Source organism: Fonsecaea monophora (genome assembly GCF_001642475.1).
Source record: "Fonsecaea monophora strain CBS 269.37 chromosome Unknown Scaff14, whole genome shotgun sequence".
NCBI lineage: Eukaryota > Fungi > Ascomycota > Eurotiomycetes > Chaetothyriales > Herpotrichiellaceae > Fonsecaea > Fonsecaea monophora.
This window is the reverse complement of record NW_019173945.1, coordinates 136-15,533: the sequence shown is the minus strand read 5'-3', so window position 1 is coordinate 15,533 and position 15,398 is coordinate 136. Positions and strand designations below refer to the sequence as shown.

Genomic DNA, 15,398 nt, shown 5'->3' with positions numbered 1-15,398 from the left:
TTTGGGGTTGGGCGTCAGGCGTCCAATCTTCAATTCAGGCCCCCTCGCCGTGTACGATGTAACCGAGCGCGTGGTTTGCGGAGGATTTGATATCACCGGGGCCCGTTGATTCAGGGAAGTAATGTAGCGGTCAGGACTTGAAGGTTGGGAAGGGAGGAACGGCGGATAGGTGGGTATTCATGAAGACACTGATGTGGACACTAGATACAGGACACTGGACACAGAACACAAGAGACTAGACAGGTATCTAGAAGAATTTCACAGGATAAATATGAGGAACAACCCCCAGAATAATAGCAGGGGGAAAAAAAATACTGTACTAGTTCCCTTAGTTCTAGGTCTTGAGCTGGTTTTCAAGGTTCGAGGTTGGAGGTTAAGGTGAAGTTGGCCCCATCAGGACGAGGAAGAGCATTGACGAAAGAGATTCCAGCATCGCATCCTAACGTCGAATCTCGACTTTCAGCAGTCTAGTACCCCTGAATCTAAGCCAGTTGTTGAGTGCCGTCTCTGTCATATCCCTCCATGTCCGCCTCGAAACCCACAATCATCCTCGTCCACGGCGCGTGGCACTCGCCTGAGCATTTCCGTCCGTTGGAGCAGGCACTCAATTCACCACCACCACCACCACCACCATCATCATCTCCTTCCGGTGGTTACAAAACCATCTCACCGTGGCTACCGAGCATGCACTACACCCGCCTGGGCCTGCCCCCTCCATCAAACATCGCCGACGACATCGCCGCGATTCGTCAGGCCATCGTCTCCGAATTGACGTCCCACCCGACCACCAACGTCGTGGTGCTCTCGCATTCGTACGGCACCGTACCAGCCACCGCGGCGCTCGAGGGACTCGACATGGCGACGCGCGCACGGGTTGGCCATGACAACGGCGTGACTGCGCACTTGATCATCTCGGGCCTCCTCGCGCCCGCGGGGACCTCTCTCCTAGACTGGGGCGGCGGGCAAGTTCCACCGACGATGGTCTTGTCAACGGTTCCGGTTCCTTTGTCTTCGTCCGGAGGAGATAAAACTGGTTGCGTCGAGAAGGGGGATAGGGAAGTCAAGGTCTGCACGCCCGTCAAGGACCCCGGTCCGGTCGCGCTGTTCTATCACGATCTCGCCGAGCGGGATGCGCGTGCCGCTGAACACTACGCGAGTCTGTGCGTGCCGCAGGTCTGGGCCGTGCAGGAGACGGTCGTGCCGTTTGCGCCGTGGAGTCCACCCCGTTTAGAGACGGAGATAAAATCAAAGACAGAATCTCCATCGGAAACTCCATCGAAGATAGACTCCCAGACCCAGTCCCAGTCAGGACAAATATCAAACCCAGGTTCAGACTCCAATACGGAAACGGGTACGGCTACGGCTACGGGGATAGGTATGGACATACACTATCTCGTCTGCGAAGATGACCGGGCCCTCCCAGCGGCGATCCAGCGGGTCATGATCGACGGCGCCGACAAGGGCATAAAGGCGCACCACCACCACCATCACCCTTTGTCGAGAGCCGAAGGGTCCAAAATCCACGTCACAGCGATCAACAGCGGACATTGTCCGTTTTTGAGCCGCGTGGACGAGACGGCGCGGTGGGTGAGGCGGTGTTGTAGCGAGGGAGAGGTATAGTCTACAGGCTACAGTACCTAGGTACGCGAGACGGGAGTCTGTAGTAGTTTACAAGGATCTAGTCTAGTGTGGTTGAGTCTAGTTGAGTATATTCTATCAAAAAAAAAAAAAAATCAATCAAAAAAAAAAGCATGGAGATGGCTAAAGTATTAGGGAGACAAGTCTACGCTAGTCTAGTATATCAAAAAGAGATACTTCTACTGGTAGTAGGATATTCACCTCGTATTGTGGTAGATATTTGCGTACAGTACCAGGGACATGTTTTTGTATCCATCATGGTCCTTGCTGTCGTCTTTGGTACACATCTCCCCCAACCAGGTCCCTGCATGCTAATACTATAAATATATACATGTTACAACCCCGACGATGAGATCACCTCCCTTCCTTCCATCTCCCATCTCCCATCTCCCACCTCTTCGCTACCCTTCATTACTCCAGCTTGCCCACTCTCCCCAGCGCCAGCGCGGTAATAACCGCCGCCCCAACACCGCTTCCGTCCTCCGCACTCGTCAACTCGATCCCCTCCAACTCACTTCCCGCTTCCTCTGTAGAGACCGCCTTCGCCCCCATCTTCATGTCCAGAATCTCGCGGACCGCGTCCTCCCACCGCTCCCGAAACCGGGGGTGTTTGATCGCGACGCTCCCGTCCGCGGCGACGTGGCCCCTGCGGACGCCGATGCGGCGGCAAATGGCGGAGACGCCGCACGCGCAGAGCCGCGCGCCGCGGATGGCGATCAGCTTGGCCAGGGCTTGGAAGAAGCGCAGTTCCTGTGGCGAGGGGTGCAGGTTTGAGAGGGTCTCCTGGAAAGCGCAGGCTGATGCCGTCAGAGATTCTGAGGAGTCGTTTTCGAGGTTCGACAGGAATTCCGTGTCGATCGCGTAAGGGGTGGCGAGGCGCTCCGCTGGCTTGTCGTCGAGGTTGGGGTTCTGGAATATGACGCGGCGAGAGTGCAGTTCGAGCAGCACCTGGCGGAATATCTCGCCTAGGTATAGTCCCGCAGACATCTTCTCGAACGTCTGTTCGCCCGGCCGGGGAGACTGCTCGTCGATGAGTTCGTCGTACCGCGTCCGCGGTAGGATCGTGTGGGAGTTATCAAAGGCGCCGTATTCGCAGTTGATGGCCATGAGCGAGTCGTCTGCTCCGTCGTTGTCGTTCTCGGTCCTCGAAGTAGTTGTGGTGCCGTTGGAGGACGGGTCCTTTTGTCGTAATTTCGGTATACGCAACGCTCGCTCCATATACGCCGCGTTGCAACCGGTGCCGAAGATGGCGCCGATGATCGTCTCGGGGTCGTTGTAGGCGGACGCGATCAATGCGCCGGTGGTGTCGTTGATCAGTGCGACAAGCTTGACGGGGAGGTCCTGAACGGCGTAACACAACCGGGTCAGCATTTAGCGAAGGGAATTTCATAGCAGAAGTCAAACAAAACGGGGTCAAAGACGAGGTAATAGGCATAGGTAGTACTACAACACGTACCCGTTTCGCAATGGCCTCCTTCAACATCTCTGCCACGTCATGTCCTTCGACGCCTTGCACATCCCATCCCTTGGTCCAAGTCTGCAAGATCCCATGATCAATCCTGCCCTGGGTTGCTGGGTAACTGAACGTGAATCCCAGGGGTACTTTCCCGTCGTCCTCGTCAAAATTGCCGGTGTCGACGTGTGCCTTGACGAAATCGTCGAGACGATCGGCAATATGTCCGAATAGTTCATCTGCCGTTCCGGTCTTGATGGCCTTGGGAAGCTGGTACTTTTCCTGTGTGATGTCGGCGCCGCCCGATGTGCCCGTGAGCGTAATGAGACACACGCGGAGGTTTGTGCCCCCGAGGTCGAGTGTGAGGTATGTGCCTGTTTCTCGTCCTGTTGGGAAGGCTGTGACCCAGGTTATGTTCATTGGCTGAGAGGGTCAGTATCTCATACGTACAGAGGATGGAGCCTTTGTAGGGTATAGATGGGATAACGAAGGGAGAACATACCACATTAGATCCGTGTTTTTGCAGGCCTGGTAGGTGGTACTGTCAACAGCTGTTCATGGGAGTGCCTGGTATTGAGGCCTGGAGCATCCACTGCGTGGCATGAGGTATTCATTGTGACCAGGTACTCTTCCAATGGCCGATAATATCCGTCACGACACAGACACAGGCACGAACTCACCATCTTCGAGTTCTTCACCAAACCGATCGGTAATCTTCTTCAACGTAGCAGTATCGACAGTAAACAGCTGCTCCAGCCTCCGCAGTTCTTCACCCAATTTCTCGGGCAAATCGTCGGGAATTTCTGCAATTGTAAGAAACCGCAGAAACCAAAAACGTCAGCCATTTGTCCATCACTCTTCGGAGAAGGTCAGTGATATCGAGACCCAAAGTCTCAATGCTCATTAACACGATGTGCTGGGCTGGGCAATGTCTCACCAAACTCGACATCCTCGCGGGAAAACTGCAAGTTCTCGGTATGTGCGGACATGTCGCAAATAACAAGATCCTGTTGAAAAGAGCTCAAAGTAATATACAGGTATCGTGAGGAGAATGCATGTATATCGCCTTGATTTTTTCGCAGTGTCGACAATCACAGTTGGATATGTATCTCGTACTTTGTCTCCAGGGGCCACGGAGTTGAATTCCGAGCCTAGAAAACTTCAAGTGAAAATGGTATTAGAAGGGGTTTCTGGAACTCAAACTCGATGAGGATATGTATAACAATAAACAACGAGTGGTGACGGACCCTGACAGAATGGACTTTCTCCTCTGCTAGTCCCATTATGCATGGCATTTGTATATCATCTCCTCTCCTCTCGATTCGGACACACGGATCAGGAATCCCCTATTGAAAATGACGTCAGTGTTTACATGTCGCAGATTCTGTCTGTCACGATAATGTCATACGCCGGTCATGCTGGTGACGCGAAGATGATGGCGTGGATAGCCGGTCTCAGGGTTGTCGGAAATGCTTCCCGTGTCCATCATCCTTCGTATATGTGGAGATTTCATTACAAGATGAATATTGCCCCCTAGTAAGGAAGAGTGGATGCCAAAGGATAGTCCCTTCCAAACTTGCCTGATCCTAATTAGACAAATATATCATGTCGCCGTCTGCTCTCGTCATCTTACAGCCTTGTAAGAAGCCACCCTGGTGCTGCCTCGACTTTGGACTCTCTTGAATGGAATGAGATCCCTCTGTCGCTTCAAAAGATGGGACTCGAGTTCCAAGACTCTGTAAATCCGCCGCCATTCCATCAATATTCATAGGAGCCCATAATCCATATTATTTTCGACTTTGTCGATCCAATTCGCTGACTACCCAGACAATTGTGCCGTCAAGCCCAGTCTCTTGTTCGAACCGCCAGCCCGAGATCCTCCTCAAAGTCTTCCTCGTTTGCAAAGTCATGTTCACCATGGAGATTCCTAGGATTTCTGCCAAGGTTCCTGTATTGCGTCCTGCTGCCCCCCTTGTCGTCGAATTCGTCAGGTGACGACAGATCGGGACCAAAGTCCTCGTCCTTGTCGAGTGAGGCGAAAGAGGCCAGGCTTTCTTGACTGTGTGAATGGCCTCTCCACTGACCGACCGAAGAAGATTCCAGCATTTCTGTGGCAGTCTGATCCTGCTGGGATTTGGCTTTACTGACGATGGGTGTTGTATAGATGTCAAAGGCGATTGCCAGGCTCCAGGAGACGGTGGTGAGCGCATAGAGCCACTCCGCAGGAGCTCCCAGTGCCATGATACGGTAACAAGTAGTCCCTGGGGTTTGAATTGTTTCAGGTTTTGATTCGCTGCAGCCAAAGATGGCAACATTTGTCATCACGGCGAGCGCTGTTCCATGTATCAGACAGAGCTTGATGGAGGCGACGGATAATCAAGAACTTACGAAAGGCAAGACCCAACGTTACAACTCTCCACCACAGCAAGACCTTGATCACAGCAAGCTCTCGAAGCACCGGATACTTTTGGCGTTCCAAGTGGTCAACCAGCAGCCCGGTAGATTTGATGGAGAAGACGGTGATCGCTTTCACCGAAGTAACAAAGAGGTGAAGGTGCTTGTCAGGCGTCGCTGCAGCAAAGACAAGCCAGATGCTGAGACCGGCTCCCACAACGCTGGCGAGCCATCCCGCTCGACGCGTCTGCCAGCCCAATTGGTCGTCGCGGGTGAAATAGAAGCTGATGGCAGTCGATGTAATGCCGAGAAACACCACACAAAAGGTCAGCCCCCGATAGACGGATAGCCTCTTTGAGCCAACACAGCTCATGAACGGAAATGTAGAGTAAAGATCGGCAACCCGGGGTGGCTTGGCTCCGGTATGCGGATCAGCAGGTAAGGTGTAGTATGTGCCAAAGAGAAATAGCACCAGGATCAGCTCCAGTAGGCCTGCGGTGATGGGCAAAAGGGCACGGAGTGGATATCTGTGATCCCAAAGGTAGTCGAGAAGGGGGTTCCAAGGTCTCGATTTCCGCTCAAACCTTCGCTCGACATCGTGCCAGTTGGTCTTTCGACGTCTGAAGAGGCCGTCGATCTTCTGGCTGAAGGTGCCAGCGCGGACAATCTGCGGGGAGTAGTCGTCAAGAAAGGCAGAGCCTTCTCCCAAGTAGTAGCTGCTGCGGTCGTTGCGGTGTGCAGATGTAGGCCCGCGCAATAACGACATCTGCCATGGTCAAAGTGCTATTGCGCTATGCACCGTTGCGCGTCATTTCCTCGAGGACATATGAAATGGGGCAGGGAAGAAACACAGGACGGCAACATTGAAGATATAACATCTTATTAAATGGGCCATGTGGCGTCAATGGGGCCTGATCCACGCCAGAGCTGCATCAAAACGTTGAGCCGCAGAGGCTTCGCTGGTCAGGCGTCCCACTCTGGGATTTGCAACATATTTGGTAGCCTCTGGGCTGGAGGGGGCCAATAAATCGCCAGGCCGTGTCTTCCTTTTCGAGCGTCTACAGCAGCACGCACACAGCTTGGACTAGGTGGGTGATGAAAAGGTGACGAGCGAGGTAAATAGACGGCGGATTATGAGGCCCGAGCTTTCGTCGTAAGCAGACAATGCCGCGGTGCTCATACTGCTAAACAAGACTTCAGCCTCATTCGTTCGCTTACAACTCATTTACTCCTGCGGAACTCCGTGCGGTGGTGGTGTTCAGCACTAGCCAGCGCAAAAAGTTAGTTATTTAATAAGGCAGGCCTCTAGCCTCTAGCGCGCCAGGTCTCACCGTTGACAGGCCGGCACCATGTCAATTGGTGCTCGATTCTGAGAAGGGAACCCATGGAGTTCAGGTACGTGGGCCAAGTTCCTTTTTCGATTGCAGTTTTTCAGATGGTTTCAATCATGACTCGTATACCGAAAAAGAGCCATGGGTTCGTTGGGGCAGGATCGCGGAGATTTGCCGACCACTCCAGCAGGGCGTCGAGGGGTCCAGAAAACACCGCCACATCATCTCAAGAGTCGTCTGCCCGAAGCACCATCACCAACTCTCCAAGCCACAGGTCCCTGCACCCCAAGTAGACCATGGCTTGTCCCTTCGAATCCGACTCCTCCGCCTTCACCATCGGCTTTGTATCTCCGCAAAGCCTCTCGAAGGTGATCCGGCAGGAGACCTCCCTTGTGTGGATTTGGGATATACTCCTTGACTTCTCTCCTCAGTCCCTCAATGGTTCTCGTCAATAAGCGGGCTTGTTGCTCGGAATGGTTGCCTTGCTTCTGCTTCTCCTCGAGGGCTTCCAGCTCTTTCTGCCGTCGTTCCCGTTCCTCTTTTCTCGTCTCCTCGTACGCTTTGGCCCATTCGATCTGTACCTCGCGTGCTCTCTCCACAATCTCGCCCACGAACCATTTGCCGTAGATTCTTACCGCCTGCAGTGGAGCAGATGTGACCGACTGCGACACCACAGAATTGACTAGTCTCCTAACTGTCGCGACGTTGAGTGAGAGCGCCCGCCATTGATTGTATCGTGCATATTGGTCCGGGTCAAGCGTGTCGGCTAGCCGTTCACGACGCTGCTCCTGTCGTGTTTCCTCTTCTTCTGCTTGACGTCTTTCTTGCTCGTCCATGGTTTCAAACATGCCGTCAATATCACCTTCGTCATCCTCTTCCTGCTCAGCTGCGCCTGAACGAGCGCTGACGACTGACTTTGTTCCGCGACCAGCATTTCTTGAGGCACTTTCGACTTGACTGGCCGTATCCGCAGGAGCCTGACGCACAGAGCGAGTATCTTCGTCGTTGAGTTGTTGTGACTTCCGAGGTCTTCCTCTCCCGCGGCCAGGGACTTTGCCACTCACTCCTGACAAGGCACTATTGGCAACGCTACCTGATTCGGAGCGCGCACTCGTGACCCCGGAGCCATATCTTCCACTCGCATTTTGGGCAGGAAATGAAGTCTGTCTGAGAGGATGTAGTTTCGGCCTCTTGGATGCTCCTTGTGCCGATGCCTGTGAGCTCATCGAGGTTCGCTTTTTGGGGTTCGGAAGACTGGCGGGAAATGGAGAGGGAGGTGAGCTGGCCATGGTTCGTAGTCGGTTTCACCTAGGAGGAAGGTCAAGAGAGCGTTGACATTTGAGATGCCAGGAGCGAGTAGCGGGGCTAGGGAGGTTGAGGAGCCAACGACAAGGCAGTCTACGAGAAATCCCAGGCTGAAGACCCTTAGATTATATTTCGTAGTTGATAATGGATTCTTGAGGAAGACACGACAACCACATGCAACGATGAAGACTAGTACATTTCGGCTCGGCTGACATTCCTTTCATGGACTGCGCGACTTGCCTCCATTTCCCCGAAAGTTGATAGCGCCGTCTGGCAGTCCATGTCCATCCCAAGTCACTTTTTTCGCTGCAACAATGTCGACGAGATCACCTTGAGATGTGGTGAGTTAGTTTTATGACCGTCAGTGAATTCCACTGCCGTCTAGGAGGAGAGTAACCTGATCGAGCAATGCTGCATCGCTCGACGGATCAAATCTCACAAGGCTGCAGTTGCCCTTTCTCCTTTTACCCCATTGCGCGACTTGATCATGAGAAGCTAAATGACAGAGACACCACGAATCCCGGAGTGTTCGTCTACTCTGGTAACATATTGCATCAAGTAAATGGCGCGCCTATAGTCACTGATGGCGCATCTGCGCATTTATTCTTGATGGTCGGTAACGGGGTCAGGGCATCCGTACGTCCAGAGGAAATATATGAATGGCTTCACCACTTCCTCGCGTTCGATGGTAACACCGACGAGAACATTAGCAGACGTCAAGCCATTCTCGCTCAGACCTTTTTGACACAATGGTTACCGGATTTGGTGGAAATTGGCCCGTCTACTTGATCCAGTGCTCTTGTGTACTGTCTACACGGCTGAAAGCATTTACGGGCGGCTCGGTCCTTGAATTCCACGACCAATGCAGTCGTGAATAAATGCGACAGCCTTGACAGACACAAACGTGTAACAATCTAGTGCGCCATATGTTGCACCCAGTAGCCACCAACCAAGCAATTCGGGCCGATCCAACCGAAGCTGGCGTTGGCCGAAAGTGTATTGATTTCATGGCCCCCTTCAGAAACCGGCCTGACCGGATAGTCTGGCTCTCAACTTCAGACCATAGATCAGGACTTTATCGTCAAGAGGTTGTTGTACGACGGCGCCTCGCTCAGTATCCGCTTCTAGGCTCGATACTTGATCTCGTGGATAGAGCGATCTCACGACCTGAGCAACGAGGAGGGTGTTGGACATGAATCTTTTTCCCATTCAGGGAGGGCTGCCTTACCACGACAAGTTTTCCAACCACGATATAGTCAGCATCCATGGCTGGAGGATTGCCGCAGTGCTTGATGGAGACATACAGCCACTCTTGCTCTTGCTAACAACCGACCGAAACAGCCAGTCCACCATCAGGAAATCGACTGCCAGGTTGCCATGGGGGCAGAGCAGGCGCAGCCTCGGGGACAGCCTCGGGAAAAATCACATGCGATAAGGAGGCGTGAGCTGCGGCCGAGCCCAACGTACCTGTCGCTACTCGCTTAGCAACATAGCAGAATATCACGGCGGGGTAATCCAGCCTTACTTCGCTTCCTCCTTTTCTGTTATATCGCGCACACGGAAACGTCGTATTCTATATTGGATCCAGAAAACTCTCCTCGAAAGTGATATCTTATGGCCGTTACACCACCTGGACAGAATGCCAGTTCCATTTGGTTTCTCGGTCGGCGACTTCGTGGCTGTGATACGTACGTTCTGGCCATCATCAACCAGAAAGCAGGGTCGTGGTCCAGCTGATGGTTCCTCTAGAGCTCACAGGCAAAATAATCTCGTCACTAAAAGGGGTTGGGGGCTCTGCTTCGGAGTACCAACATGCTGTTGTTGAACTGGAAAGCCTCAAAAGATTGCTCGAGAAAGTGACAAAACTGACCATTACCGAAGACAATGCGGTACAAGTCAATGCCCTCCGCGGCCTGGCCTTGGCTTGCGAGCCTTGTCTCCAAGAGTTCTACCAAAAGCTCAGGTCTTACGAAGCATCAATTGGGCCATACGCGCCGAGAGGCCGCCTCAAGGGTGCCTTCCACAAGGTCAAGTGGGCTTTTCTGGGATCGGAAGAATTCAGCCAATTCCGCAAGTTCATTGCAATGAAAGTACTCTGCTTGAGCCTCTTGCTTTCCATGCACATATTGTGAGCAGATCTACGACGCCTTAGCGGAGTATATTGCTGACAGGGCTGAAAGTGAATCTGCTTCGACCAGAAACTCACAGGAGCACATTGCGCACTTTAGCCTCCTCGACGAGATTACAAAACTTAGAGAAAGCATGGAAAGACTGGAGCTCGCGAATCAGCAACGGAGTTCTCATCTCGACCACGAGGCCAGCCTACGACCCATACAAGATAAGGTCGAGGACATTGCTGCACGATTGGAGAGCCACCTGACTCCTGTCTCAAGTGCACTGACTTCGGTCGGGAGAGCAGTCTTCGGTTTCCATAACGTCCTTGGACAGATTATAGATTTCCTCGGCTCCTTCCGGCGGGAGACAAAAGTGGCGCTTCAGAGGATCATTCAAACTAATATGCAGATATATGCGTTGCTTCTAACGAGTCAGAATAGTCCTGGACACAGTCCGTCGATGCTTTCTGACGCTATTCTCTTTGAAGACGCCCTCGGTAGGACAGTTTCACTTCCCTATCAATGGTTCCGTCACTGGGAGGTGAGTCCCCACGTGCACGTGTGCAAGTGCTATCCTGTCGACATCGCTGACATTATGTTAGGCTTTCGAAGGCCTCCTCCGCGCCGAATTCAAGGGCATCCCTGGTGAGGCCAAAGTGTTGGAAGGGCAATACCATTTGATTGACACCAAAGGGGGTGGGGCCATCATCAAAAAGCAAGACTGGCATAGAACAGTGTTTCCAGGGTCTTCAGTGACTATGTCGGTGATCATCTCCCAGATTCGCTGGCAGGGCGGGTTGTGCCCACGCCCAAGTTGCGCAGAGCCACGTATCGACTTGGACCACCCACGGGCATTGGTTACGTGGTAAGCAGCTTTCTCCCAACCCGTTGAAGCACAGCTCACTCTCAGAAGTAAAAGTTGCGGCTTGAAGTATTATCCGTCAAGAGAGAGACTCGAAGGCAGCACAAAGCGAGTTACTGTCCTGACAGAAGATGACGAAGTGATATGGTCACAGAGCACCCAAGATCTCGAGATCTTTGGGGCCAGACCACTTCCTAGAGATCCAGAGGAATCGACGGCGATCCTGGCGCTATTGCAATCCACCGATACACCGGCTGTGGACGAAGAAATCTCGTCAGTACACAACGCAACACAGGCGAACTCTTACGGTGAAAAGGAGCCAACTTCATACGAGCCAACAGGCGGACCCGACTTTCAGAAACCCAAGGTGGGAAAGACCAGAACTTCAGACAAGTTACATTCCGAGTTCGAAACGCCGTTGGACAACTGGCTCGCCCAGACTGAGTCTGTGCACCTCGAACCCAACATGTTATCAAACACCCCGGTAGTAGATACGACGAGACAGGATGAGGAGGCATCCGAGATTGAGCATTTCCGACAAGTTCATATCAAGCAATGGACGAATGACGCTGATCGCAACAACGACAAAAAGACAGGCGCCGATGACCTTGAATGGGGAGCGGAAATCGATGAGGCAATCTACCACCGCAACATCTGCGATAGATTCCCTTTGATCCCATCGTACCTAGCTCATCGCCTAGCACGGTTTAATGTGAAAAGAGCGAAAAAGCTCCCACGCGCTTTTCATGTGCCGACGTCCTCAGCTCATGGCATGGACAGCGAGAGCGTTGAGTGTCATTCCGTCGGCGATAGCCTTCATTGCCAACCGGCTCTCCGGTTCCATAGCGATGACGGGCAGAACCAAGGTGATCGACGTGGGAGCTATGCTCGCGACTATACAGACCAGCCATACTCTTCAGACATTGATCAGGACCCAGCTCCCGCTGACGCTTCAGAAAATATAAATCAACCAAGTCGGAGCCATGTCAGGCACCCAGTTTCTGTGCTGACTCGGGCGTCGACTCAGGAAGTGTCCTTCTGGTCAGGGAAACCTGAGCCAAGTCGTCCAGCATCTACATTATCTCAATCATCCCACTCAAACAACTCGCTTCAATTACCAGATACCCCACCGGCCGGAACTCGTGAGGTTTGGACAATCAAAACGCAATCTTCACTCTCAGCTAGCTCAAAAGACGCCGGATTCGTGGTCCCGCCTCCTCCCGTTGAGCTGGGGAAGCAACGCACTTTTCTTTGCGACATCTGTAATGAGGAGGTGTTGATTCTGAGAAAGCGTGATTGGCAGTAAGTTTTCAACTTTCGAACTGTGGGAAATGGCCCTGATTGTCTATAGGACACATGTACTACGTGATCTTGAGCCCTATTGTTGTATTTTCGAAAATTGCCCAACTCCCTCCAAGACGTACATCTCCAGAAAGCATATACTGTCCCATATTTTCAGATCTCATCCGGAATCATATTCATACCGTTGCAACCATTGTCCAACACCAAAGAGGAGATTGAGAAAGTCCGAGTTGCGCTCACATATCAAGCAGATTCATCCCAATACCCTTGGCATTCCCGGAGGTTATTTCCAGAAGGAAATCCGAGACATGAACTGCCTCTTTTGCGACGAAGCCCTGCAATCGACAGACAAACTCATAACTCACATCAGCCAACATCTGGAACGCATAGCTTTTGCGGTCCTTGCCAGACCTTATCAGAAATGGCACTTTTACGAGGACTTTGCTTCTGAACAGTCGGCCGCACCTCCCAACACGTGGCTGAATGCTGAAGTCGCACGTCTCATTCAAAATAATTCTGTGGCTGGCGTGAAGCAATTCCTTGACGACGGGATCCTCACAAAGACACATTGTGGAAACAGCGCCCTGTGGATAGCTGCTCAGACCGGCAACGAGGCTATCGTATGGCTCTTATTACAACACGGATTCGACGTGCATAAAAGGGATCTGCCCGCACGATGCAAGAACGCACTCCATTATGCTACCGAAGCCGGACATACGTCAGTTGTTGAGATGCTGTTGATAGCTGGGTCGGATCAATCTACCTGTCTCGACGACGGGACAACGGCTCTAATCCTTGCGGCCGAGAATGGGCACGCCTCAGTACTCCGCATCTTATGGAATGGACACCCAAACCAGCACGAGAATGAAGACTTGAAATCTGCTTGGGTCCTTGCAGCAGCGAATGGGCATCTGGAGTGCTTGGAGGTAATGGTGTCTATTTTTGAAGAGATTTCAACAAGCCATGGGCGCTTTCTCCTTTCTCCAGTAAGTAGGGTTACGATCCCTTCGTTATTTGTCCGCGGGATTGAGGCAGCCATGGAGAAGAACATGGAGTCGTCAATTCAGGCGGCGCTCAACTACAACCCGAACACTCCGCTCATAACAAAACGGCTGGAGACTCTGATCTCCTTAAGAATGGTTCGCTGGGTCTGGTCGTGTCTAGGAAACAGCTCTTTATGCCACCTCTTGCTGTCAATTCCTTGGCTTAAGCGAGACTGGCTTCCTACAAACGTGGCCTTCCCTAACGGGCTCACCGACGAAACTGTCAGAGATATCAGTGACGTTCTCCTTGCAAACTTGACCAGGTATAAGACCCAGTACACCATGGAATCGGCCACGGTTCTCGGCAGCCACCTGCAGGCGTTTCTGAAGCAACATCTCGAGTTCATCCAGCTGGTATACTTGGATCTTGCCCGAAAAGGAGACCGAGAGTCCATGGTCGCGTTGCTGCGAAAGAAGCTACCTCCCCATCCAAAGACTCTGCTCGCCCTGATGTCCAACCGCTCTGTTGATACGTCAGTCGCCTTCTTCCTTAAGAAATTCCCGTCGCACTTCGCCGAGGATGACAAGACGAAGGCGCTCATTTTCGCCGTCGAGCGATGGAGAAATACCATTGTATTGGTTGAAAACGGAGCTCTCCCGAGCGCACCCTCCCCCGCAGCCGATCAGCTATTGTTGGCGTGCGTGGAAAGAAGGAACACTGCCGTCCTTCAAGAATTAATCAATCGGTCGATTCCGTTGTTCTCTGCCACGACAGTGGATACTGCAAAAACCCTTGCGGCAGACTGCCCTGGGTTGCTACCTCGGTTGTCAGGACTCGACTCGTTGGTCTATGCGAAGAATTAGGAATCGATGCCAGCACAGTCCGAGCCTTTGGATTCCTGAGGAGAAATCGGCATCCGATTCCCAGGTGTCTACAGCATCCCGGGAGAGTCGGAGTCGACGTCAGATGCGAAGGGAAATCAAAGGCCAGGTTGGCGCTGGACCTTGCAATTTTGCTACCCAACTACTATATATACCCGAGACTCGTTACCGCCAGCGACCAGAAGCACAATCAATTGAGATGACAAAACCTCATTGAGCCCGTTCCGCCCGATGCGCTGAACACACAAGTGCTGCTGGGCCTAGGTGGAACGACTAGCACAGAAAACGCACGCTTGGTAGGGGTTAATATGTAGCCGCTTTTCCAAGTCTTCAGGCCAATAGGCGTAAATAGGTCCGAAGCTGCACAAGGCCAATTCGAGCAACGTGGTTGTTGAAACCAATATAACTTCCAATCAAATCTCTGGCACCCCAAGTGGTAGCAGGGAATTGTTTGAAATTTCTTGTGTTTCACATGCCATTTTCACCCCGGTCTAAGCTGTCACCAGTGTGGCGGCTTTTGCCTTCAAATCCGAGGGGGAAAGGAACCCAGAAGCAAGAAATTGCACTTCTAATAGTATTGGTGGTTCTTCTTTTACGAACCTGTATACTTCTTTGCCTAGGAAAATGACCACCAATATCACTCACTATAGGCATAGACTGTGTCACTTATATCACACATCTACGAGAAAAGGACCGAAATTCGATTGAGGTTTCAACAGAAATCCTCCCAAAATGCAGCCCTTTCAGCCTTTCAGCCTTTCAGCCTGGCAACTGGCAAGATTAAGCTCACATGATCTTGTCGCGGGTGGTGGGTGGGGGGTTGGAGGATAGACCCAGGTATGAGACAGGATGGTGTATCGAGGAATGATATGGGGATCATCACCATCCAGATCATCGGTGAGGCAGAAGGTGTCTTGCGGGTCAAGCGGAGGCGCATGGCTTTGCTGTTGGGCCCGTTCATCTGATCATGGGCTAAACTGGAGCGCGCAAAAGTATTGACGGGCTGTGAACGTGGCCATATCCTGTTATGAGAAGAATACGCAGCAATTTTAGATATTCTAATACGCGAGATCAATCGGTGCGCCACAACAATGGGAATGCTATTTGATTAGGCTGATAGCGACGTAGGTTGCT

The 15,398-nt window shown here is 52.3% G+C and overlaps 6 protein-coding genes across 6 annotated transcripts; 3 read left to right on the top strand and 3 right to left on the bottom strand.

Moving 5' to 3' along the window:
* Window positions 1-522: 522 nt before the first annotated feature.
* AYO21_02950 (hypothetical protein) lies at window positions 523-1,667 on the top strand (the record flags this gene model as incomplete). Its single annotated transcript, XM_022652925.1, has 2 exons — window positions 523-1,587; window positions 1,665-1,667. 2 exons carry the CDS (start codon window positions 523-525, stop codon window positions 1,665-1,667), a joined length of 1,068 nt encoding a protein of 355 aa, XP_022514619.1.
* A 382-nt stretch (window positions 1,668-2,049) lies between these two features.
* Window positions 2,050-4,080, bottom strand: AYO21_02949 (hypothetical protein; the record flags this gene model as incomplete). The annotated part of the gene is made up of 5 exons (XM_022652924.1): window positions 2,050-2,979; window positions 3,095-3,514; window positions 3,594-3,619; window positions 3,772-3,894; window positions 4,029-4,080. The coding sequence occupies 5 exons, from the start codon at window positions 4,078-4,080 to the stop codon at window positions 2,050-2,052; spliced, it is 1,551 nt and encodes a 516-aa protein (XP_022514618.1).
* An 850-nt stretch (window positions 4,081-4,930) lies between these two features.
* Window positions 4,931-6,251, bottom strand: AYO21_02948 (hypothetical protein; the record flags this gene model as incomplete). The annotated part of the gene is made up of 2 exons (XM_022652923.1): window positions 4,931-5,424; window positions 5,480-6,251. 2 exons carry the CDS (start codon window positions 6,249-6,251, stop codon window positions 4,931-4,933), a joined length of 1,266 nt encoding a protein of 421 aa, XP_022514617.1.
* Window positions 6,252-7,037: 786 nt separating this feature from the next.
* On the bottom strand, window positions 7,038-8,105 carry AYO21_02947 (hypothetical protein; the record flags this gene model as incomplete). Its single annotated transcript, XM_022652922.1, has 1 exon — window positions 7,038-8,105. The coding sequence occupies one exon, from the start codon at window positions 8,103-8,105 to the stop codon at window positions 7,038-7,040; it is 1,068 nt and encodes a 355-aa protein (XP_022514616.1).
* Window positions 8,106-9,760: 1,655 nt separating this feature from the next.
* On the top strand, window positions 9,761-12,062 carry AYO21_02946 (hypothetical protein; the record flags this gene model as incomplete). The annotated part of the gene is made up of 6 exons (XM_022652921.1): window positions 9,761-9,809; window positions 9,871-10,249; window positions 10,302-10,776; window positions 10,838-11,100; window positions 11,155-11,809; window positions 11,862-12,062. The coding sequence occupies 6 exons, from the start codon at window positions 9,761-9,763 to the stop codon at window positions 12,060-12,062; spliced, it is 2,022 nt and encodes a 673-aa protein (XP_022514615.1).
* Window positions 12,063-12,707: 645 nt separating this feature from the next.
* On the top strand, window positions 12,708-14,246 carry AYO21_02945 (hypothetical protein; the record flags this gene model as incomplete). Its single annotated transcript, XM_022652920.1, has 1 exon — window positions 12,708-14,246. One exon carries the CDS (start codon window positions 12,708-12,710, stop codon window positions 14,244-14,246), a length of 1,539 nt encoding a protein of 512 aa, XP_022514614.1.
* Window positions 14,247-15,398: the final 1,152 nt, after the last annotated feature.